Below are 24,012 nucleotides of genomic sequence, written 5' to 3'. Positions count from 1 at the left end.
AAAGGATGGTCATGAATAGTGCCACATCTAATAAATAGTAAAGTTGAGGGTGTACTTAGTTAAAATTTCTAGAGCGTTTAGTGTTTAATATTTTTTTTGTATGAGTTTAATATTTTTAGTTGATTCTAAAACTTAATCTTAACTTAAGTTACGGTCTACGGCCTAATTAAATAGGTACCGAAATCGTATAAGTTTAGAAAAGTTTACATTAGAACTTTATCAAAATTCGTTCAAGCTGTCGACGACTACAATAGTAATCGATTACAACCCTGAACTTGGGCTGAAATTGAATCGTTTGTGCTGGTTGGAACTGAAACATCCGGTAGTCAACATACGCGCCCCACATGGTACACTGTGTGGCCGCGACTAGCCCAATTGTAGTAGAAAATAGAATTAACGTTTATTTAATTACCTACTTGAATATTAAACAAAGGACTAGTAGGTAAATACGTATGACAATCCTGTTTTATAAACTTTATTAAGTAGATAAGTAACTTACCTATTTGTATTTAGGTACGGTCTATTAAATAAGTATTTACCTATCTAGTAATTTATGATGGGTAAAGTACCACGACTTTATCTAAAATAAAATAATGCAACTTGATAGTTTAGTTTAGAGTAGCCGTATTGTGTCAAAAGTTTGTATAGTGAATATTTTCTATAGTGAGGTATGACTGATCGTATAATGTTGGAGGAAGAGATAAAACTTTTCTGGGAATATGTAAAACGGTAAGTTACTTAAGCACTCTAGTTGATAATGATGTGTCGTTTCGTTTGTCGTCTCTTTCCAGCTTAAAATCTATCTTAACTAAGTATTATTATAGGTTTTAATAAAATGTGTTTAAACATAAAAAAAATATTATTATGATGTCTTATTGTTTATTTTCCTTTCAAGGAACATAAACTGCTTGGTTTGATATTAAAACCAGATGCGATATTACTGTTAAAATAGTTTACTTCTGACATATACATTCATTCAAACACAATCTAACCCAACAGACACGCTTACACACACACACACACACACACACACACACGCATACGCATACACACACTCAAGAGTACTTACTTATAATTTTATTTGATTGGCTTTTTATTGTTTCTTTTTTGCCCTCGTTGACAATTATCTCCGCACAATATCCCAGGAAGAGGAAGTGACTGAAAAGCAGCGCTGGATGGGGCCATAGCATGGCTCCATCGCAGCACAAGCTGAGCCATTTCCTTTTGCCCGTATTCGCAATATTCATTATTATGTAGTTCATATAGCAAATGTAAATTGTTACTGGCAATTTTATTTTATTCTTATTTATTCTTATTCTTTATGCGTATCGTAGGTACCTACTTCATCCATGTAGGTATATATACTCTAGTAGGTCAATTTTAATAATAAGTCATTCCACTATTAATTATGCAATAACACACGAAATTCATCAGCTTTATAATAGACTTAGGTACATTCATAATATTATTATCTAGGTACTAGGGTACCTATTTAAAATAATTTATGGTGGGTGGACATTAAACGAGTACATAGTTTTTTTTCCTCGTTTCATTTTCTGTCCAGTTAATTTTTAATGAATGGCTGGCTGGTTAGCCTAGTGCATGTGGTTCTACTTTGGTTGGTGATCTAAAATCGATACACAAGCGGGTCAAGGGTCAGGCTACAGGTGATATGAGACGTTATAAGGTGAAAATTGCCGTTGCGTGTCCGAGGACGACTTAATTGATGATATTTTATTCATTAAAATGAAGCGCTGCGTACCGGTATTGTGCCGATTACCATCCACTTACTTCTAGAGGTTGCGAATATGGTGATATCTCAGAGTAATTATAGACAGCAGTTGCCTTTGTGCTAGTTTTACACGACATTTTTCTGGCACTTTTTGAGAGAGCTGAGGTGGGTATACCAATATAAAGGAATTGCGATGGATGTACCTCTGACTACCCCAATTGGGATATACTTAGTCGTTAGCTTATGTTATGTTGGAAATGAAATAGGTATAGATGAAGTTACTTCCAAGAGCAGTGCGTGCATTTCTTACGAGTATAACACACCAAAAATCTTTATTTGTAGGTACGTAAGTACTTTAATGAAAAGAAGGTATCTAAACTTTTCAGCCTAACATATTACGGTTACAAAGTTTTTAAATAAGTACCTACTTATAATTAATAGAAGGATTGGTGACTCATATTACCTGATTGAATTTTGATGAATACTTACATGTGAATTCCACAAGTTGACTTTAAAATTACCTACGTTTCAATTCTGCATAAGTAATTACACTGTTCCTATAATTTTCTTTAACAAAAATGTTAAGGTGTTTTGGGTTCTTGTAAATAGAATAGCCGAGGTCACTCCCTGTTGACCTTTATTAAACTTTCATTTACTTGAAACGAAATAGCCTTCGTTATGAAGGATTTTATAGAGGACGAACCTACTTTTGTTTTTGAAGTTATTATTGTTTCCAAATATCATGAAGGACATAATGAAGTAAAATGTAAATTTACAGTGTTACTATTGATCTTAATATTGCCTAGAATAAAACATCTAGATACCCAATTACTAGAACCCCATTTTGCTACATTCTAGCAGGTATATCGTTAATGCAGGACTTAGGAATTTTCAGGATTCCTGAAAAAGTACTTTAATACGTACTACTATGAATCAGCCGACGTGGTCAACACATCTAAGAAAACTTTTTTTGGAATGACTTAAAATTCTAATCGCTATGGGAACTAAAGTTTTGGACTCTCGTAAATTCCATAGCATTGACAAAGCTATAGTAAAGATAATGTTTGGAAACTTTTGTCTTTGCGAAACAATGCGGGGTAGATAAGTGATTGTTCCTAAAACTAGGGATGATTGTGCGACGTCGTATAAAAAGGTTAAGGTCTCAGGAAAGAGCATCACTTCCTTTTGGGTAACTGAAGCAACAAGATCTTCACAGTAAGTGCAAATAGTGTTTCAAAAGATTACTGTCTGTACAAATAATTACAATTAATTTCAAGTGAATGTGACAAAAAACTATTTTTGATTTCGTGTTTCAGATGTTCAGGACAACGTTCGTACTTCTAGTTCTTACAATCTCAGTGTATTCAGCAGAAATATCGTCTTCTTACGCGTTGCTAGAAAAGAACGCAGCCTTTCGACCTGACCTCAAGACAGAACCCTTAGAAACACACGCTATATTCAAGAAAGACTCACAGGCTGAAGAAAGACATCCAGTTTACAAGAATGAAGGCAGAGCCAAGATTGAGCCAGTGAGGCCTAAAGGTCCGATTATAAAGCACGATATGCTTGCTGACCAACCTGTTGGATCTACTGAAGTTAATCGAATTGTAAGTCGAATTTATTATTACTTTCCCCCCTATTACTGGTATTAATGTTTTTGTCGCATGGTATATTTATTAATGTTTATTTTCAGGATAACCTGGCGATTCCCAACTATGCATATGTGCCTGCCCCGGCTGAAGTAGCATATCCTGACGTTCCATATGCTCCAGGCTATGGTTACGAAGGCTATCCTTCTCAAGGGTAAGTTCATCATTGGCTTTTGTAGTGTGCCTCAGTTAGTTACAAAGTGTTTGTGTAGTTATAGTGGACCATGGACTTTAGAAACTATTTAACATTTATTTGCACCGTGTTTTTACTTTTGTGGATTACGTTCTGTTTTCTATAGTAAGATAATTATTTTTCTACAAAGATCACTTATTATTCTTAGCTGTTTGTCGTTATATATATATTTTTTGTTTTCAGCTATGATGTGTACGGTAGCAGTAACACTCCGAATAGCTATTTGATGGAACCCGATGCCTCTCCCGTCAGTCTTCTGTGGAGCCAATTCCCGGATTCAAGGGTAAGCTTTTTTAACTTCCTTTGAGGAAATAAACAAATGTAAATCCAGTTAGAACGAATCACTGTTTCGTTGCGTTCTATTTAACTAACTACCGGGAGATAGAATTACGTGGTATTAACTTTACCTTTGATTTTGTTGAAATTACCATTAATAGTTTTAACAATAAGTTTGTTTTGTTTTAGACCTTAGTCAGTTACGCCGGCAGGACGATGGTCTGGATATTTAACAGTATAATTGTCGTCCTCTTCGGATCACTTATCACTGTTGGCCTTTGCTCGTATACCAACCTGTGTACTATCACATTTCACGGTGTCGGCCCTATCCACGAAGAGATGCGTTCTCTTGTAAGTCCTGAGCGATTGGAGAAGATCAGCCATGCTGCCGATTTCGTTAAAAACGCCATCGACAAGTATCAGAAGATTCAGCAGGTGACTGGTGATGGGAAGAGAAAGCGTCGCGCTGTTTACTATTAAGTTCTATAGATTGATTTATAATATAATGTCCTATGCTTTAAGACAGAATAAATATTTATAATAGTTATTATCAATGTACTTACTTTATTCCTTGTCTTCTCAATTATAGTTATTTCAGGTAGTTGTTTCAGCAAATACACAAAGGTTTATAACATTTTAAATGATATATTTCAATAAATAAGCATACTAATAAATAACTTAAGTTACAATACAATACAAAAACTAAATTCAAATAAACTCGTAAGTCTGCCAAGACTGGACGTTCTCAACGGCATTGTTGAAGTATCCTTCCACCTCATCTAAGTACGGGAGTTTGGCGCCGATGGCTCTCAGCTTGCTGGCAATAGGTTCTTCGATGATCAGGGTGCAATAAGGAGTGAAGGCACAGAAACCGATCACGAGAGCCACACCAAGTAGCACCAAGTCAATGGGGAGTGTGAACTTTATTATCTTCCATATCAGTTTCGCCACCTTCCCAACTATGAGTTTTACTGCAGTCTGTGAATGTAAAATATGGAATAAGTACGTATTAGGTTTATTAAAATCGGACGTGTTCCCAAAGTTGCAAGATAGATAAAGAAGGCCCTAGTCAGTACAGTCCAGTACATTTTATAGTTAACTTATAAAAAGAATGCAAAAAAATCAGGACCTATTGAGAACTTATCTTTTGTTAGCAACAATTACATTCTAACAAGTAAGCATCCAGAGTAGGTAACAAAGTAAAAGGGACAACATTTTATAATTATACATTGATACTTACAATAGGGCTCGGGACATAATCCCAGACAAGGTCGAGGAGAGACAATGCTGGCGAATCATATTCAACAACTGGGTACTCCTCATTTGGGGCCTCGTCATTTGCAGCCTCTTCGCGTGGAACCACTTGTAATCTTTAACAATACAAAATAAATATTACTTACTATTGTAAAATCAACCTACAGACATATTTACAAGAGAAGTCGAAAGTGCAGAAAAATATTAGATTGTTTAAGTGGTCGATGTAGAAACGTGCAAATTCTTTGCAAATAAGTACCTATAGGTATCATTGGTTTCTTTCACAGATATTGAAACTATGGATAAAGCAAAAGACACTGTCTCTGAAATATACTGTAGGCACCTTGTTTTACAAAAGATTAATGACGAGTTTCTACTTGAAAGTGTGTATTTCTATAAGTTACATAGATACTATAGATTTGCATTGGCTACTTGGCCGTAGTTATTCTAGATGATGATCTTTTATGAATGACAAAGTGAAAAACTTACTCATAACCCTCGGCGGCTGCCCTTTCCTGCAGTGCTTTTAAATTTCCCCTATGTTCCACTGGGTAGAAGAATGGAGGCAAGGGGGACCTAGGTTCTGCTGATACCAGGCCGAGTCCAGAAAGGCAGACGATAGCAAGGATCAAGAATAGACGAGCCATCTGCAAAAATAAAGTTACCTATAAAAATATGAGTTTACTATTTACGAATTATTAAAGCTTTATTTTTTAAATTATAATAAAAAAAGTTACTTAAATCTAAATAAATGTACAACCATTATACATAATCTAATACAAAGTATTATGAGCGTAACATCACTAAAGTAGAATAGAAAGGATGTTGGATCAAATACCTTACCTTGAGCTACTGCAGTTTCGTTTGATGGTATCGATACACTTTCTTCAACAGAAGATTGTTGAATGATGCTTAATTCATTCCTGAGTTCCTTAAAATAGGGTTTTTAAATTGTACAATTAACTAATAAATTACCTATTATTAGAAACATTAGGTTATTGTCTACGATTACGCAAATCTCTTTTAGCTTATAATTATTGATTTAATTTCTTTCAACGAAAATGCATTACTTACTTAAATACCTAATTATGATTCACTCACTTCAGTAAGAGATTAATTCTGTAATATTAAAATGTTGTGTATATCGTGGCTAACTTTGCTAACTGAGCTATCTGTAATTTTTTACTAAAGTACCTAATTTGTGTCTTATTGACAATGGTAAAAGGTGCAAATCAGTTTCGCCAAAAATTGCAGATACGTCAGTTCCCGACATCAGCGACGATATCTAGGACCAAGTTATAGTAGCTATGCTACGTGAATCAAGTTGCTTAATATTTTTCTTTTAATTTCTGCGAATGAATGGATAACTTTACAATAAACTGGCTATTTAAAAGTCAATTAAAAATAAACTTAAAGTATTCTTTATTTTATTTTATGGCTAAAACATTTCTATTTTTTGACTAATGTGGCCATTGTTTTATTAAGATATAATAAAATCTTCTTGGTCACTCTAACATTATTTTTAATATTATTTTAAAAATAATTACCTTGCACACCGGAACGAAATGAAACTTTATAAATATATTTTTTTTGGAAATGTTTTTTATACGATAGATTATTGGCGGGAAATTATAAGACTAGTTTAGCCCATAATTAATATTCGTGACTTTTTATAATGACTGGTGAGTACAAATGCAAATAAATAGGTAAATACTTACTTATTGATAGGTTATAAAATTGATTGCAAAACTTAATTTAATTTTGTTCTAGATACAATCTATATTGACAAATTGATGCACTGGCGGGCGGCTAATTGGATGAAATTCGACCATAACATATCAAACGCCATTTTGCGAATCCGCTATGATCAACTTGTAATATACGCAAATAACAAAATCCTGGAATCCCTAAACCTACATGGAAAAATTAAAGGGTTTTATAAGGAAGATGTATTGATTCTGATTTTAAATAGTACTGGGTCGGAGGTTAGGAAGATAAAGTTTAGAATAAAGTCGAATGTGTCGGAGTGTTTGCAAGCGCTTTCTCAACATTTCCCAGTGGTGAATCACGGGTGTATGCAAGGCAGTGTTATCTCTAGCCGATATAAAAATGTAGAAGAAGTTTTAAAATGCGCCATGGAGACAATGGACGGAAAAGGTAAAATATTATACTATTTTTTGTTACAAATGGAAGAAACTGCAGTTTATGTTTTATCTATCACACCTTGATTATGCGTGCTGATATATATAGGTACCTATAATAGAATATTTATTTTTCACTTGGATACTTATTTCTTTTTAATTGACGCATGTAGTACCTACCTATAGCGTGAATTAGGTAAAGCTCTTTTCTTAGTTATAGTGTTTAGAAATGAGCACTCTACTTAAGAATGATCTACACAATAAAGTAGGTGTACATTACGTGAAAACTAAGTATAGTAGAATAAAAATAATTATGAAATACCTATTATCCGTATCTTTTTCATTGCCTACTTACTTACAACTTTAACTTTCGGTTGTTGCAGATAATTCCTCCATGGAACTACCATCGAATTACACAAACTTTGTGAAATTCTGTCTTCTAGATCCCACATTCCCTCAAGTTGTACTTGAAACACAAAATATTATTTCCAAGTTTTGAAGTTAATAAATATTTTGTTATATTTTTCTAACTTAATATTTTAATAAGTTAAATGTGTCGTTAATCGTTTTATATTAAACGAATAAAATCGTATTTTCTTACAGTCAACCAAACATATTTCGAAAAAAACCTTTCGTAGCATGTTTAATGACATTATGAATCACCTACTTTCACAGTAGATAATAAATGATATCAATTACTTACACTCCATTTTTTAACTTACACAATTAAGGATACTCTACTAATTGGTTACTCGCTCAAAAACGTTTAAATATTGTATTCAAAAATAAACTACATCATTGACAACGGATTCTCTAATCATAAGAAGTGTACCTTCCTTCATTATTAAGTATATTCGTTTGTATTTATCCTACTAACTTTTTCAAAGTAAGTAACAAAAAACCTTTTTCAGTTATGTGTATACTTACATTTCTCTTTAATATTATTTTATATTTTTACAGTTTTATCCAATGTTTTAATTTTTATTTCTTCTTTTCAGATGACTATGGTTTTCAAATTTATCGCACTGAGTGTAGTTTTTGGGATGGTATTAGCAGTACCTAGTGCTAAAATGACGGCACCATCATTTGATGTAAGTTATAATATTTATTTAGTATTCATTTTAGTACAGTCTGTTTTACCCTTTATTGAAAGAAACAATACTATTTTTTTCTTATTTTTAATTTTTTGATTGATAAACTAACTGTCAGATCAGTTCCTAATATATTGTTTCTCCACCTCGGTGGATTAAGCAACATCCACTATCCACCCGTAAGTCTGGTAATGAAAAGACGTAATGATATATTATTACTTATATGTGCAGTTTTGGGACGTAGAAGTATTTAAACTTTCAAATTTTACTATCATTTTTAATTGTAAACTTACCCTATGTATAACTTTTTAATCTATGTATATTTCAGGATTTAGCGTATTCTCCCTACAGTCCCTATGAAATCGTCGACATTGTCGACCCCATCGCCGATGAAAGGCCTGCTGCGGGCGTAGTACTAGCAAAACCTAATCTAATTACGTCTATTATCAGCATCGTTTCGAGTGTGGCTGGTCTTAAAGCTGTAAGTACTATACATGCAATATACTGATTAGTATAGGTGTACGTATTATTTTAGACAATACAATGCGATGTCTTCATATTCATTTTGGCATAGTAGTCGCCAATAGGTATTCTATACGTACATTCAAACGAATCGATTCTTTAGATTGTACGACAAGTTCAGTTTTGAGAAAAAACAGCAGTGCATTTTAAGATTGTATTTTTCACTCATGCATGGAATCAAATAGATACCTATAAATAGTTGATAATAATGTCCTTCTGCGGCCCAGATTTCCAGAAACAATCAGGTTCGGATTTGAAAGGGCTTTGGGCCTTAGGACCTTATGACTTACAATTTGATCCTGATCCTATTTTCTTTCTCCTTACAGAAAGCTCTAGCTCTCACAGTGGCAGCAATAGGATGGCTGATGTCCAAGTCCTTCGTGTTTGCCATCGGAGCCGTGGCCACCTTCGCATTCTGCAAGTTGACTACCAAGTGCCACCTAGGTAGCCCAGCTGTGTACAAATACGTTCCACCTCAAGTACGAAGCTTCGTCACTCCCGAGCGCTTAGAAGACGCGCAAAACTTTCTTATGACTGCCATGCAACAATATGCTGATAAAAAAGGAAGAAGTTTATATTGATGTTAATACTTAGTTCATATAGATCTGTAGCTATGTTCGTTATTTATTCAAGTAAAATCTTATCAAAAATAGTCTTTATTGTTTTATGTTTTTGCTTTCATACGTATCGATAACCGCATGGAATTATTCGCTGAAATTATTATATTACCTTTATTAAAATTATTTATCTGCTCGTGGTCCAATCATTAAGTATAGAGGTATGTTTACACTTTGGCCACTGGACATCATACCAGAACTCATATGACCTTCATGAATGTAGAATAAAATCTGTAATAGAATGCAATGTCGCGTCTTTAATAGCAATAATAGTTTAATAATAATAATTACAAGGAAATGATACATACGTACATAAATAACTCACACTCGTTATTTTACGTATAGCCTATCTCACTAAGTACCTACTTAGACCTACCTACCTTACCTAGAGCCATAACAAAAGACAACCTTTCTTCTTTAAACTTTCTTCTTCTTCGGGCAGTTTATTATAAAAATGTATACAAATTTCCATAAATGTTTTGTTTACCAATATAAATTGCGGTTGCGTATTTTTAATCATATTTCTAGTGTTGAATTTATGCCTGTGGGATATGGGACACTTACCTATTTTTTCAGAATATAAGTAGGTACATTATGTAGTTTTCTGGATTGTTGAGGTTTATGGACTAGGCACAGTCAAAAGGTTAATAACCTCTTTGTCAATAATTGGCTAAAGAAAGTAGCAAGTATGAATCCCTATTCCAAATACCTGTACTTACTTCAAAAACTTCGTGCCCACTCAGGGGATTGGTATCATCAATGAGGTATTAGGTAATTACATATTGATAGTTATTTTATTGTTCCTATGGAATACAGTCGTGAGATTGTTATGTTATGTAGGAATAATAATCTACTTATTACGCACAAATATCACAGGTACTTATCGTTTGTCGCATGTCATCTGATTCGCGTGTGATTTACGGTCACGGTTTCACGTGACCCGTCATCGTTTTGTACAACAAGAAAATTATAGTTTGTAGTTAAACCGTTTTTATTTATTTTCGTATCGAGAATGGATTACCATTCTCAATATCATTTTATTAAAAAAAAATTACCTACAATACGACCAAACCATTGTCAAATGTTTCGATGTTACGATATAAAGTATTATATTGCTATTATATGAAAAGTAGGTATCTAAAGCCTGCGTTGAATGCTATGTTTAACTTTCCAAGAAACTTAATAACCAACTTTCATACCTAATAGTTATGGCTAGTAATTTGGTCCCTAACTAAATATAATACAGAAGGCAGTGTTGTGATGTTCATTGGCACAGTGATGTATCAGTTTGTGACTTGTGAATAGACCGATCGATTCTTTTTTATCCAACAGTATCATAAGGATCACCCGATCTGGACACCAGGAAAGTTTTCATAAAAAGAAAGAAATATAGGTATAATTTTAACAATAATTTATTAAATAAATAGTCAATAGTCAAAAAATTCAATAGCTGATTTCATTATTGTACAAGGCAGCACCGTCTTCTAGCTGCCTAGCCGCATAGACAAGTGACTCTCCTGCATCAAGGACTGCTTGTGGCAGTAGACCCAGGTTGCATTTGCCGGTGACCTTGCAGAAGCCAAACGCTGCCACGGCTCCCAGTACTAAGGAGAAGCCGTTCTTGATAGCCCAGATCACTGCACTCGCTGCTAACGCTAAAGCACCCTGAGAAGATGGAATCAATTTATAACAATACGTCACTAAGTTGCCAACCATTCTCTTATTAATTGGAAGATATTATAATATTTATTTTAAGTAGGTAGGTATACATCATCCCTCAAAGTTTTCGTTACGATGTCACTAACACCCTGTATAGGCTATTTATGTTTATGTAAGTAGTTTTTCACTGCAGGTAACTGGTTAGTAAAAATGATTTCGAAGTCATCGCCACAAAAGTTTGTTACCTACATATTACAATTATTTTTAAAAAAATACATAAAACGTACCACTTTCAATCCAACGAGTGACCAAGCCGATTTAACCAAATGACAACCGATCTTCACAACTTTGAGTACTAATGCTCCGATGGTCCTGAAAAGAGAAAATACGTTGAACAATAGGTACGAAATATTTTAATTTAAGTATAAATTAAGATAAGAATTTGATATATACTTACGGAACTTCTAAAAGCCTTCCTTCTTGTTCCATTGATACAATATTCTGTAAATAAACATTATGTTTTAATTTTATAACTTTTGTAAAGATATCTTTCGTTCGTTATAGGGAGAGAGGCATTTGTCCTGCAGTGGGATGAGTGGGATGGCTAGGAGTAGTAGTAGTAAAAATATCGTTAGGAAATCTATTAAAACTTAAGAGTAGTGGTGAGTTTGTTCAGGAAAAACTCCAAAGGGAATCCATTGAGTATTTAATGTATATTAGATATAGCAAAATTATTAATTTACTTACGTCATTGAAGCTGTTAAAATACGCTCCATGCGCCACGGCTAAGCTGGCCAATACAGCTACGATTACGAATTTGTTCATCATCTGAAATATAACAAGATTGGTTGACAATAAGAAATCTCAATAACAATATCTGTTTAGAGACATTCATAAAAGGCTATAAATTACATGGCGTCATATAACAAATTCTAAAATAGTAAAAGTGATAAGTAAAAAATACTTCATTTTAAAAAAGAAAAATCTTCCTTTGTTGCCTATAAGCAAGTAGGTATATCTACATTTTTGCTGCTATTATATAAACATGTAAATAAATATATTACTATGTAATAAAAGCTTACCTTGTCCTTATTTCTCGCGTGACGTTCTTAGCCAAAGTAGTTTTCGGTGTGACGATTGATATCAGAAAATTTGCTTATAAATACCCCTAACTTCATTAATGATAGTTCTTTAATAAGTATAAGTCATTACGCCTTCATTGCATTAACTAACGCACCTGTAGTTAAAAATATATGAATAACTGCTTTGGAATTTCATATTTTAGGTTTGGTATAGATATATCCATGTAATATCATTGGGTTTTGTCTTATATTTATATAACATGAATAATATTAATAGTAGGTAATAATACTTACCAATGACCCGTGATTATGATTTTTAATAATTTGTCAGGTAATTGATTTAAATCCGCGCTTTGTACTGTGTACAATTGATTCATAAGTACCTACTATCTTGCCATTCCTACCGGGGTAGACGTGTAACGTACTGGCGTCATAAGTGCAAAACACTCAGCAAATTACACCAATTCAAACCCTTGAATCTTCCTGATATTAATGATTTATCTCCAAGTATTACGTTATATGAAATCTGCAGCTAATGTTGCTCATAGATAACAATGACTAATATGTTTATTTTGTGACTAAAATCTAGAATGAAGTCATGTGGTCGAGATAAAAAAAAATGTCCTCTCCATAATAGCAACCATATATTCAAATCTACAAAGTTAAGCGATAAACTTTGAAACTTCTATCCCACTTTTTCTCCTGACATCAATCTTAAAGAAATTATAATAATAAACTGTATCATTCTGGCATTTTTTTACCTATAGAATAGTTAAAACACAATAATGGGTTCTTACCGCGTTTAAAATAGGGATATGAGACTCCCGATATTTCCTCTCCATCCCTACTTTAAACGCGGTAAGAACCCGTTATTATGTGTTTTAATTATGATAATAACCGCGTAAACTTAAAACAATCTATAGAATAGTGACGAGGTCCTTGTTTCAGTAGATCGTTGACAGAAAAGGTCTACATTTTCATTTATTTATTTAGGAAACAAACAGCTCTACCACGGAATAAAAGAAAGAGGTATCGGGCAATGTATATTTTTCGTAACAGGTTGCAATTATATTATTAGAATTCGTAAATAACTGAATACAAAAGCATTTTTTTGTTAAATAGACGATTAAACTACTTAATATTTTTAGCTTAAGTGTGATAAGAAAGCCCCCCTATCTTGAGAGACGACGTCTGACTTCTTGTCTTGCAGGTTTTAATAGCACAACATGGCATTTTAAAATATTTTTTGCGGAGCTTTTGGGGTCGTAAATTCTGCGGACGACTGTGAGTGCAAAGTTGAAGTAGGAGCTATTTGATCTCAGTAGTGACGCACGTGACTTGGGCCTTCCAAATTCTTTCCTCTACTCCGTGAGCTATAAATTACATGTTAAAAATTCATGTCCTTTTAAAATCTAAACCCCATTGTTTAACCATTGTGACTGGAAATCTCAACCGCATATGTACATTTCAACAAGCCAACAAAATTTTCACCACCGATATAGCCACAATCAATCTATATCGTCTCTATCTTTCTATCTAACATAAAGAAATATTAATCAACATCAGTGATAAATTCTATCTTTTTACAATATATGTATACTTAATGGTACTCGGATAACAAGATTTAAAAAAAAAGCTTGAGACACGAAGACTTTATCTTTAAAGAAAATAAACAATGATAAAAATCTTGACATAAACAGTTGCAGATACTTTGTTTCCTTATCAGCCTTTTACGAAAGACAAATGAAAATAAAACAATGAGTCACTGACTCTACCTGAGGACAAATCTATTTGAAAATAATCTTACGACAAAATAGCAATTATTTTAAGGAACCTTGCCTCCAAATTAAAAATAGATGGAACGTAACGTCTTCCCGTGCTTTTCTTAGATATAGCATTGACAAATTGTTACTTTTATATTGTATTTACCTCTTTACTCATAAACAATCGATTATCTGTGTAGTTTATTATCAATGTAGTGTTTATCAAAACTTACAAGTCTACACGTTCACAATGGTACAAGTTATTCTTAAAGTACGTGTAAATTACGTTTATCAAAAAAAATATTAAACGTGTAGTTTACACATGTAGTTTTGTGTACACGTTTAGTTTTGATAAACACATGCTTGTAATAATGAAATTTTTTACAAGAAAATTGCTTGTAATACAGTGCTTGTAAGTTATGTATGATACACAGGGTAGTAGTGATCTTGTAATTGTAGAAAAGGTAGACTAGTGAATTGTCAAGGAAGTGCATTTCGATAAGTAGGTAGCAACGATTGCTATATAGCCAAAGTCTGAAATTAAAGTTTTGCTTAAAACTTGCCGAATAATAATGATTTGTGCTAATATTTAGGAAATAAAAGACATTCTATGTAGATACCAAATTAAAAGTTCGCTATTTTCTATAAGTCATCAATGTAAGTAGGTATATAAAAATGTTATGAAAACACATATTCAAACACAATAAGGTAACTCCTTTTATTACTGTATTAGTAATACTCTATTGTACGTGGACATTTTAACAAACATAGCTGTACTTATATTTACACAAGTGAAAACATAATTTATTTAAGTATGATATCATTCAGTTCTCCATAATTCGACACTCAATAGCTAGCCAGTTTATCAGGGATTAACATTTTGGCGGAAACACTATAATCTGTTTATTATATAACTTTTAATATAAAATGCGTGGATAACGGAGTGAGAGATTACAATTGACATACCTAAATATACGACAGTCGTGAAGTCATTTGTTCATTGAAACGTTTTCCTTTTCTATTTAAATACAGACAGTACGTCATGTTATAAAATATCCGGTCAAATACGGGCAGTGTGTCATTGACGCCTTATCAAGCACTGACTACGTTTATAAAGTTTTCGCTAAATATCTTTGTCTCAGTTGCAGTTTCTCTTTCACGTGTGTCATCACTTTATCAGGGTTTATCGGCTTTAATTTACAAACAGTGACGATATCTGGATATATCACTTGTGCACATAGTTCCAGTGACGGCTCATAAACGGTTTAGCGCTTTGGACGCTTACATGTGAAGTGTCTCGAACAAAATGGGGAACTCAAGGAGTCGGAAAGTTACGATTACCCAGGAGGAACCGGCGAAGACTGGATCGAATCAAGACAGGATTAGTACGATAAAAAACGAAGTATCTCAACCAGTGATCGAAAAGAAAGAAGATAAGTATGTGCAAGAGCAGAGAGACAAGGAAAACGACAATGCAAGCAGTGCATCTACCGTTGAAGTGTTAGATGATAAGTGATCTTATTATGTGTTATTTCTGTTTAAAATTTTAAGTCATCTCTATTTTTATAAATATTAAATATTTTGTAATATACCCGTAGTTCGCTGTGTTAACGTTATCTGTAAACGTGTTGACAGACAACGTAAACAGAACGATTTACTTTTACCTAAAGGAGGTGTTAATAAAGTAATCCAAATGTAAAAATGATTACTTACCTATCATTATTGGTAGACTTGAATAATAATTGTAATTGTGTGTCGTATTGAAATATAAACATGCAAACTTAAATACCACATGTGAGTGTTTGTTTTGTGTGTAAAATAATCTAAGGCATGCGATTTGATAAGGTTTTTTTATGCCTGTAAATAAACTCTAGATAGAAATGATTGCACTTCATTCTACCTTATAATGTCTCTCGTTATTTTTCTTTGGGTATGTAACTAGGTAACTACCTAATAAAAGTTGTGTCAAAATGTGTTAGTATACTTTCAGCAATGCGTCAAGACAAACAAATACAATAAAAATCATCCTTGTATTTAATTCTTCAAAAGCGCAATCCCTGTTTCATAAGATGTTTTCAAAGAAAAAAAAGTCAATATAATTGTCTTGGTTGTCATGTATGACATAGAAAAATAATCAATGCCTGTCATGGCGTATCCTGTGCAGCAAGTATTAGGTACTATAATCATAAGTCCCTACATAACGACATGTTTACTGAGCTAGTGATGATTTTAGGTAAATTAGCTTGAACATCAGTTAGAAGGCTTATTAGGGAGATTAGCTGATTCTAGATTAATTCCGTTGGCGCATGGCGTTGTTCGAATAAGGGGCTTATTGCGTAGTGACAAAGGTTGGACGTAATTGGTTTGGTGGAAGTGGTCAGTTGGATTGCTATGTCATACTGACTAGGCGTTCCTGCCCTACGTTACCATGGCTCCCCTGAGCAAAACATCATTGTTCACAACCATAACGCTTATGGTATAAATCAGTTGTTTCTCACAAGGCAGCCTGTAGTGGGTTGTAGCGCGTCAAACAAATATTATATTTATAAAATATTACTTTATTTTCACTGGTATTGGCTTAAAATTAATTTCACCGTAGCGAAATTTAACATCAAAAGAGCTTTAATCTTTGTGTTATTGTTTTGTTCATGTAGTGTTATTATTTTAAAATCGAACATTGTAGATGTATTGCCATTACTATTACTGTGATATCGCAACTTTCAAATGACATTCTCCTGGGTACAATAAACAGATTTATTATTGTTTCGTTTTCGTAAACAATTTAGTTTTATAGATTTTGTGTTTATAAGTAAGTATAATAAAATATTCAAACTGGGGCAGTGTATGGATAAAACCGTCGTTGAAAAAATACATTCTGCTAAGTGAGTGCAAAAATTCGGACTCTCTTGCATTTTTGAAGCATATTTTCCGTATACTCAGCTCTAGAAATATATTTAAAATCAATATTATCCGTCTAGAGCTGTGTATAATAACATTACGTACTTATCTATTATGTTTATTAAGTAGGATATAATATTAGAAGTTATTTATACCTAATAACAAAGGCATACAAGGATAAGCTAATGACAATAATGTTTCGAAAGATGAAATACCTAGCAGCAGTTATCTCAATATGTTTATTAATAAATATCAGCGGGTGAGTTTACTTTTCTGATCGAGGTGGTAGGTCAAGTGAGGTCAACTAATTATCACGGCAGGTTTGCACTAAGCTAACAACAAGTTTGGGTTGAGGACATTTTAAGTACTTACTCATCAAGATTCATTATGTTCCCTGACACCACTGTTGCTGAGGATGGTCATCCACCTCACAACCCACACAATAGAAGATCATATTCCCTAAAGAGTTGTCAATTTGTCAGATAAAAATAGCAACGTAAGAGGTAGAGTGTAGTTTACAGATACCTAGCTATAGACGACTTGGTGGATTGAATTGATATATAAGTACTTATATACTTATTGGATATGCCTCTAAAGCGAGAGAAGAATTTATTAGCCCTAGTAAAGCTGCATACTATAGAATAGAACTAATGCAAAAACAGATAACTCTACCAAGAATACATACTTATCTGTGCACCTCTAGAAGTGCCAAAACGAGGGTATCTACAGATATTATGAACTTTAAAGAGTTGTAGGGATCTAACTACACTGCACGTCCTAAATAACGGAAATATCGACCACTGAATCCATTCAATCATAACCTTTAAAACTCACAAAGAAGCAACAACCATCTATTTTATTTCTAAGTAGATTTTCTTTTCTTTTCTCGACACAAGAAAGAAGCCTTTTTCCTCGAGAACTTATTAAACGCCTGCGTATTTCTCCATAGCAACGCGGCGGCCCGGTCGAAAAGTAGCAGAATGCCCACGTTGCCGATCAAGCTATATTACCTGCCTCCGTCGCCGCCATGTCGTGTGGTCATGATGGCTGCTCGAGTCATGGGCATAGAGCTGGACTTGATACTCACGAACATCATGGAGGGAGCGCACATGACCCCAGAGTATCTTAAGGTATTAGAGCTTGGCGTAAATTTTACAGCTAAGTAACTGATTGTTGAAATGTTTTATAAAACAACTGCGTTCACTCGTAGATAGGTTTATTATCACATAGCATCGCATTAAAGGTAATTCATCACCGTAGGTATCTAAAAACAAATAATAAAAAAGTATCCGAAGTGATTGATTTCCTAATTTGCACGTAAGTAGTCTGAATATTTACGGCTCTGTCGACCCCAAGAGAGATTATAGGAATGTGTTTATGAATAATCAATCATAGATGTAAATAATAGATTATCTAACCATAGAAAATAATGTATATATATGTAATCCGTGTCTGTGGTGTCCTAAATAATAAATGTTTCTTTCTTTCTTTTCTTTCTTTCTTTAGATATATACGTATAATAATAATATCTCGTTATAGAGCGCGAGGCTTGTTGTTCCTTTAGCCAAGGCAAGTATAAGTTTACATAAACTCTCGCCTATCGTAAAGCAAAAGCAAAACCACAACTAAACAACTTAAGTAAGAGGACAACATGCAGTCACTTTTGTTACGAAGTCACACGAGGAAAGAACTAATCATAATAATTATTCTCGTGAGTGTGATGATATTATAGGTATTAATTCCTCTTAGTATCTTCATACATTATTTACTTAGTCACCACCACATGCACGAATAGAACCAACATATTCCCCAATGATTTTGTTTTGGTTACATAATGTACCTACCTGTGTGAGTACAGTCATGAGCAATATCATGTACCCACTTTAAAACCCCGTCGCACAATCATATTTGACATTTAATGAGACTTACGGTTTAATTTGTCAAGAAAGTTAATTTGACACGGTTTCAAATTGTATACATATTAGTACTCGTGACGAATTTCACGCTAAACAGTAATATCTAGGCTACAATTTGCGCAAGTACACTTTAGAATACTTAACAGATAATACCCGTACAGGGGGGTGAAAAATGCCACATCGAAGCCATTCATCTAAAAAAACAATATTGCAATTTGACATTTGCGCATATAGTGCGCATTGCAAACAAATGTCAAATAGCAATATTGCTTTTTTAAATTAATTGCTTTAATGTGGCCTTTTTAACCCCCCAGATAATGTAATAGTTAGTAGTTCTTTTATCTTTCAGATGAACCCCCAGCACACCATACCAACAATGGATGACAATGGATTCATTCTATGGGAGAGGTGAGTATATAGAGCCTACCCTCTAACCTTGCCTAACATACATTGGAATACAAGCCTGTATTTTTAATGGGGTGGGCAGAGCTACAAGTAATTATAAGATAACTCACGACCACTTGTAATATAAGTCCTAAAATATGTATGACAAAAAATATCTGTCACACACAAAATAATCTCGGATGCACGTATCAAGTACATAAACTAATTACTTTTTTTATCAGTGATAACCCTGTTCGGTGAACGCGTGACTTCCATCCTAGGGCCTGTTTAATAAAACTTACAATTGTAAATTACAACGACAAATTTGGTGTTCATTACGTAGCTAATATGAAACTGCAAAATATTCGTGATCACACACTCCGCAATGTACATCAAATTGTCATTGTAATTTACAATTGTAAGTTTTATTAAACAGGCCCCTAGTGTCACGAGTTCGAATCCCGGTTCCGGCTCTATACCACTGAAAAAAAAAATGATTACGACTTTATGAGTTTCAGCAATGTTCCGTCGTGATGGACTTTATGACTTTGAATTCTTGTATTGATCATACATAATTGATATCACGTGTATTTCCAGGATTTGTGCCCGGTGACTGGTCCCGTGGTAGACCAGTTGGTAGAACGCTTGTCTCTCACTTTGAGGTCGAAGGTTCGTTATCAGTTGCTTAATGGTAAACGAAAACATTGTGAGGAAACCCACATTCCCGATAAATGTACTTTCGGAGGTATGTAACCAGTACTCGGCTGGTTTTCCCTTCGCGGGTTGGAAGGTCAGACAGCGAGTCGCTTCTGTAAAAAACCGGACCTGTCAAATTTTCAGGTTAGGTAAAACCTGAAAATGGATAATGCTCCCAAATGGATGCTGCTTGAGATTATGATGTGCCCGGTGACTGGCAATAGGCTCGTTCCCTATTACGAGTACATGGGACTTAAACATTGATTATAAAAAGCAGTAAGGAGAAAACGTAGACCTTGCATATTTAATCAATATCTAATCTACCCATTATAGTCGTTATGACTAAGTATAAAATAGCTCAATGGAGACCTCATTAGGCACAATAAGAAGCTTAGTGTATACCCATTAAAAGTTGAAGTCAATTGACTACCATTATGGTAGCATGCACGTGTTGATTCCAACCCCATGATGAATTGCGTCTGCATTAGGGCTCACAAGTGTGAGTTTATGCATATACAGGGCGTTAGTGATATCGTAACGAAAACTTTAAGGGATGATTCAGGCTATGATTCTGAGTTGATATCAATTGGAATTTTCCAAATTGCTTTCTCAGATGAATTGCTTCGATGTGGCCTTTTTAACCCCCGTGATGCGCTACGGCGGCACATATTATGTGGGTCTACTCTAATAGGACGCATATACTCGTCCGTAGCCTATTTACGTTACGTGTGTGATTATTTTATGATGACAATATGACCAGTACTTAGTGTCGTGCATATAATGAGACCGTATCGCGTAGGACACAAATGCCTGTTCATTTGATAACACTGACCTTTAAGGTAGGGTATTATTTGAAGCCATCATTAGATTAACTACATGTTTAGTCAAAAGTCGTGGAAAATTTTCAATTATCCGTTGCGAATAAGGCTTATGGCTTTTGTAGTATAAGTACCATATCTATTTGTCTAGGTTATCTAGGTACCTTAAGTAGGAAGGTTCCTAATTCTAGTTTCGGTTTGACATTTTGCTACGAATATAAAAAATATAATTCGTTTCTCTAAAGAAAAACTTCTTACGGAAACCACGTTGCCCTTGAAAACAAAATTATGTAATAAAAACATAATAAAAAACGTGATGGTAAGATTGTGGCTGAGCGCGAACTTTTCGTAAAAAACATGATAACCTCCTTTTTCGAAGTGGATTGATTAGTATACTGTATGGTCTGTCATCATACAAATTCTGCATCGAACACTGTTGATCTGTATGATATCTGAAATCTAATGTGGCTGCCCCCGAAGAGATCAGTTCTAAATTCTGAGTAAACATTTCCGACAAGAAAAATACAAACCATCGTTTTTAGTACAATGAAGTACTTAGACGTTCTAATTATGTTTATTACGGTGTCACTACCACAGTGTATATAAAATTATAAAATACCTACAATCCCTGTCGGGAAGGACGGTCTCTAGTCAAAACCAGTAATATATACTAAAGCAAGAAAATAAACAAGTTGCTTATCATATCGTCTGAGCATTGACAAAATCCTAACACCTATAGTCTCAGGGATGTTGTCTTTATTGAGAGTTCAGCCAAGTATAGTAGGTATAGGTAGGCACCATTCGAAGCAAACAAACAATAATTCTGTTCAAAAAGCCTTCCTTTTTCTCACGCTGCATTTGTTGGTTTGTAACTAACACAAACTAATATTAAGTATAACCGCTCAAGCATCTCTTGCCTGCCTGTTAACTTTTCATGCTTATATTTCTGCTGAAGCGATTTGTAGGAAAAGACCAGGGAGCCATAGGGCATTATCTCGAGACAGACTTAAGAATCCTTATCGAGATGTAACTGAAGTATATCGTCGCCGTACCTTTTTAAGAAATCACATTTGAATGTGATTTTTAAAACAAAATCGCGCGATATACAAGCCAGTTTTAATCCAGGTAATAATTTGTGGTCCAATTTTTTAGCCTGATTGAATTTATGTGATAGAAATCCAGGTTTTGTTAAAGAAAATTACATTAAAATGTGATTTTTCAAAAAGGCACTTATTTACGTGGCTATAAGGCGACTATATACGGGCCTATATTTTATTTCATTGTTTCAGTCGAGCCATCATAGCTTACTTAGCGAACGCGTATGGCAAAGATGACAGTCTGTACCCGAAGAACCCGCGCCTCCGGGCGATTGTTGACCAGAGGCTCAACTTCGACATCGGCACCTTGTTCCAGAGATACATGCAAGTCTATGTGAGTAATATTAGTAATATAATAATAAGTTAATAATATAATTATCTCTTATTATGTGCAGAATCCACAACCACACCTATTACGTTGGTCTAACATTGGTGATAACGCGTTTATTTACAATTTACTTAGTTCATCAAACGATGTTTGTAGGTATATACCTCTGGCTACCCCATTTGGGAATATAGTCCTATGTTGTATGTAGGATCAGGATTGGATGGAAATCAGTGAAAAATCTTACACCGACAAGTATAAATAACAGAAGAAGAAAATGTTCTATGATATCTTCAAACTTCACAGAATTTAATATATGTATAAGAAGTTAATCCATAGTCCATAAAGTAGTGGACAAATGCCAACTCAGGCCATAGGTCCAGTCCATGGTGGATTGGACTTACGTTTTGTAAGCAATAAAATGTATTTACAGGCACCCATGCTGTTCCATGGTGAAGAATTCGATGAAGAGAAGGCGGAGAAGCTTAACGAGGCTCTTGGCTGGTTCAACAACATGCTAGACGGCAAGGCTTTCGTCGCTGGAGACAACATGACCATCGCTGATATTTCCATCATTGTCATCATCACTAATTTGGATGTAAGTTTAGCCTCGCCTCGAATGTCTTACTGAAGAAAGGCCTTCCCTTTGAGCTTCTACTTCTGTCTCGTTTCCTGGGTCTGCCTCTCTTCCATTCAAGAGGTAACCACTGTGACAGTTTCTGCCCGTATTCTACTAAAAACAGACCTACCCTCTTCTACTTGAACATGAGTGGAGTAAGCTTCATAAGTCCATATCTACTCCGATTGACTGAGGTTGATGTTTGTGGTGAGCGAAATGTCTTTATGTGAAGGACTGGTAATTTATCCCTTTACAGTGAATTAAAATCTAAAAACACGAATACAAATTGACGCAAAGTCATCATTGTTAAAATTAAAATTACTGGCGGTATTGTATGCGCTTGTATTACGCTGGTGCAATTTCAACCTTACCGAATCGTTGAACATTACAGCGAAAAGACACCAAAACGCAGCACTGGCGCTGCATAATGTTAATAAGTAGATACAATTTACTTAAAATATTATTAATGCACTCAACTTACCATGCGCAAGTACTAATGCAAAGAAATAACAGTAATATTAACTTCAATTATTGACCAACTATAAACAATTTAATATTGAACATGATTCGAAGTTACACCATTGTATGATAACAAAAACATTTGTTACAGGCCTTTGGTTTCGACATGAGCGCTCATGAAAATGTAATGAAGTGGTTCGAAAGGATGAAGAAGGAACTGGAGCCGTATGGCTACATGGAGATCGATCACGCCGGAGCACAAATATTAGCCTCCTTCTTAAAGAAGGATTAGATTTAATTATACAATTTACAACTTAGCTTGTTTAATAGTTACAGGTCCCGTTATGGAAATAAATTGGTTTCCCACAATCGAGTAATCGTTTATTATTTTCCTTATCGCTCGTCGACGTATTGTGGAAACATTGTATTTTACCTTAATCGTGAAGGTGGTTCGAATTTTGGACTGTGAATACTGTGATCAGCAAGGTCTCAGCCAAATGTTAGGGTAATTAGTTTAAAATTAAATAATTGAGTCGACTTCAACACGTAAAAGAGATGGTAATTGTTTTGTTTGGGCAAAATATTGATGTTTACATAATTACGTCATTTTACACTAATTAATTTGCTCCGTTCCTGGATAACATATTGCGTATTATGGATTACATTGGTCTGATATTGGGATAGCTACTTACCAACAGCAGGTTTGTTTAGAAATGAAAGTTTATTGCATATTGGGTGTATATAGGAAATAAGGTGTTAGGATTGAGCGTCCGGTCGCACGCGAATGTCCCAGCTATTGAATCGAGGCAGGCATTTCGATA

The 24,012-nt window shown here is 34.3% G+C and overlaps 3 protein-coding genes across 11 annotated transcripts; 2 read left to right on the top strand and 1 right to left on the bottom strand.

The window, feature by feature from the left end:
* Positions 1–119: 119 nt before the first annotated feature.
* On the top strand, positions 120–23,564 carry LOC126370283 (glutathione S-transferase D7-like). 8 transcript variants are annotated; one of them, XM_050015117.1, is made up of 7 exons: positions 15,049–16,549; positions 17,004–17,136; positions 17,827–18,007; positions 19,143–19,201; positions 21,981–22,122; positions 22,547–22,711; positions 23,343–23,564. In XM_050015117.1, exons 2-7 carry the CDS (start codon positions 17,063–17,065, stop codon positions 23,481–23,483), a joined length of 762 nt encoding a protein of 253 aa, XP_049871074.1. In that variant the 5' UTR covers positions 15,049–16,549; positions 17,004–17,062; the 3' UTR covers positions 23,484–23,564. The 8 variants fall into 8 exon arrangements, with proteins under 8 accessions (XP_049871071.1, XP_049871070.1, XP_049871075.1 ...); XM_050015116.1 differs by having other exon boundaries at positions 15,049–16,718; positions 17,007–17,136; XM_050015114.1 differs by lacking the exons at positions 15,049–16,549; positions 17,004–17,136; positions 17,827–18,007; ... (2 more) ...; positions 22,547–22,711; positions 23,343–23,564 and adding exons at positions 120–442; positions 613–729; positions 3,049–3,339; ... (1 more) ...; positions 3,758–3,857; positions 4,040–4,330.
* On the top strand, positions 7,809–9,444 carry LOC126370315 (uncharacterized). Its single transcript, XM_050015166.1, has 4 exons — positions 7,809–8,131; positions 8,244–8,336; positions 8,665–8,817; positions 9,185–9,444. Exons 2-4 carry the CDS (start codon positions 8,244–8,246, stop codon positions 9,437–9,439), a joined length of 501 nt encoding a protein of 166 aa, XP_049871123.1. The 5' UTR covers positions 7,809–8,131; the 3' UTR covers positions 9,440–9,444.
* LOC126370320 (uncharacterized) lies at positions 10,870–15,066 on the bottom strand. 2 transcript variants are annotated; one of them, XM_050015171.1, is made up of 6 exons: positions 14,946–15,063; positions 12,217–12,371; positions 11,882–11,962; positions 11,592–11,635; positions 11,422–11,506; positions 10,870–11,140 (listed from the first exon to the last, which is right to left on the bottom strand). In XM_050015171.1, the coding sequence occupies exons 3-6, from the start codon at positions 11,960–11,962 to the stop codon at positions 10,919–10,921; spliced, it is 432 nt and encodes a 143-aa protein (XP_049871128.1). In that variant the 5' UTR covers positions 12,217–12,371; positions 14,946–15,063; the 3' UTR covers positions 10,870–10,918. The 2 variants fall into 2 exon arrangements, with proteins under 2 accessions (XP_049871128.1, XP_049871129.1); XM_050015172.1 differs by lacking the exon at positions 12,217–12,371 and having other exon boundaries at positions 14,946–15,066.
* Positions 23,565–24,012: the final 448 nt, after the last annotated feature.

This window comes from Pectinophora gossypiella, chromosome 10 (assembly GCF_024362695.1).
Source record: "Pectinophora gossypiella chromosome 10, ilPecGoss1.1, whole genome shotgun sequence".
Classification (NCBI taxonomy): Eukaryota; Metazoa; Arthropoda; class Insecta; order Lepidoptera; family Gelechiidae; genus Pectinophora; species Pectinophora gossypiella.
The sequence above is the reverse complement of the archived record's forward strand: the minus strand, read 5'-3'. Positions and strand labels throughout refer to the sequence as shown.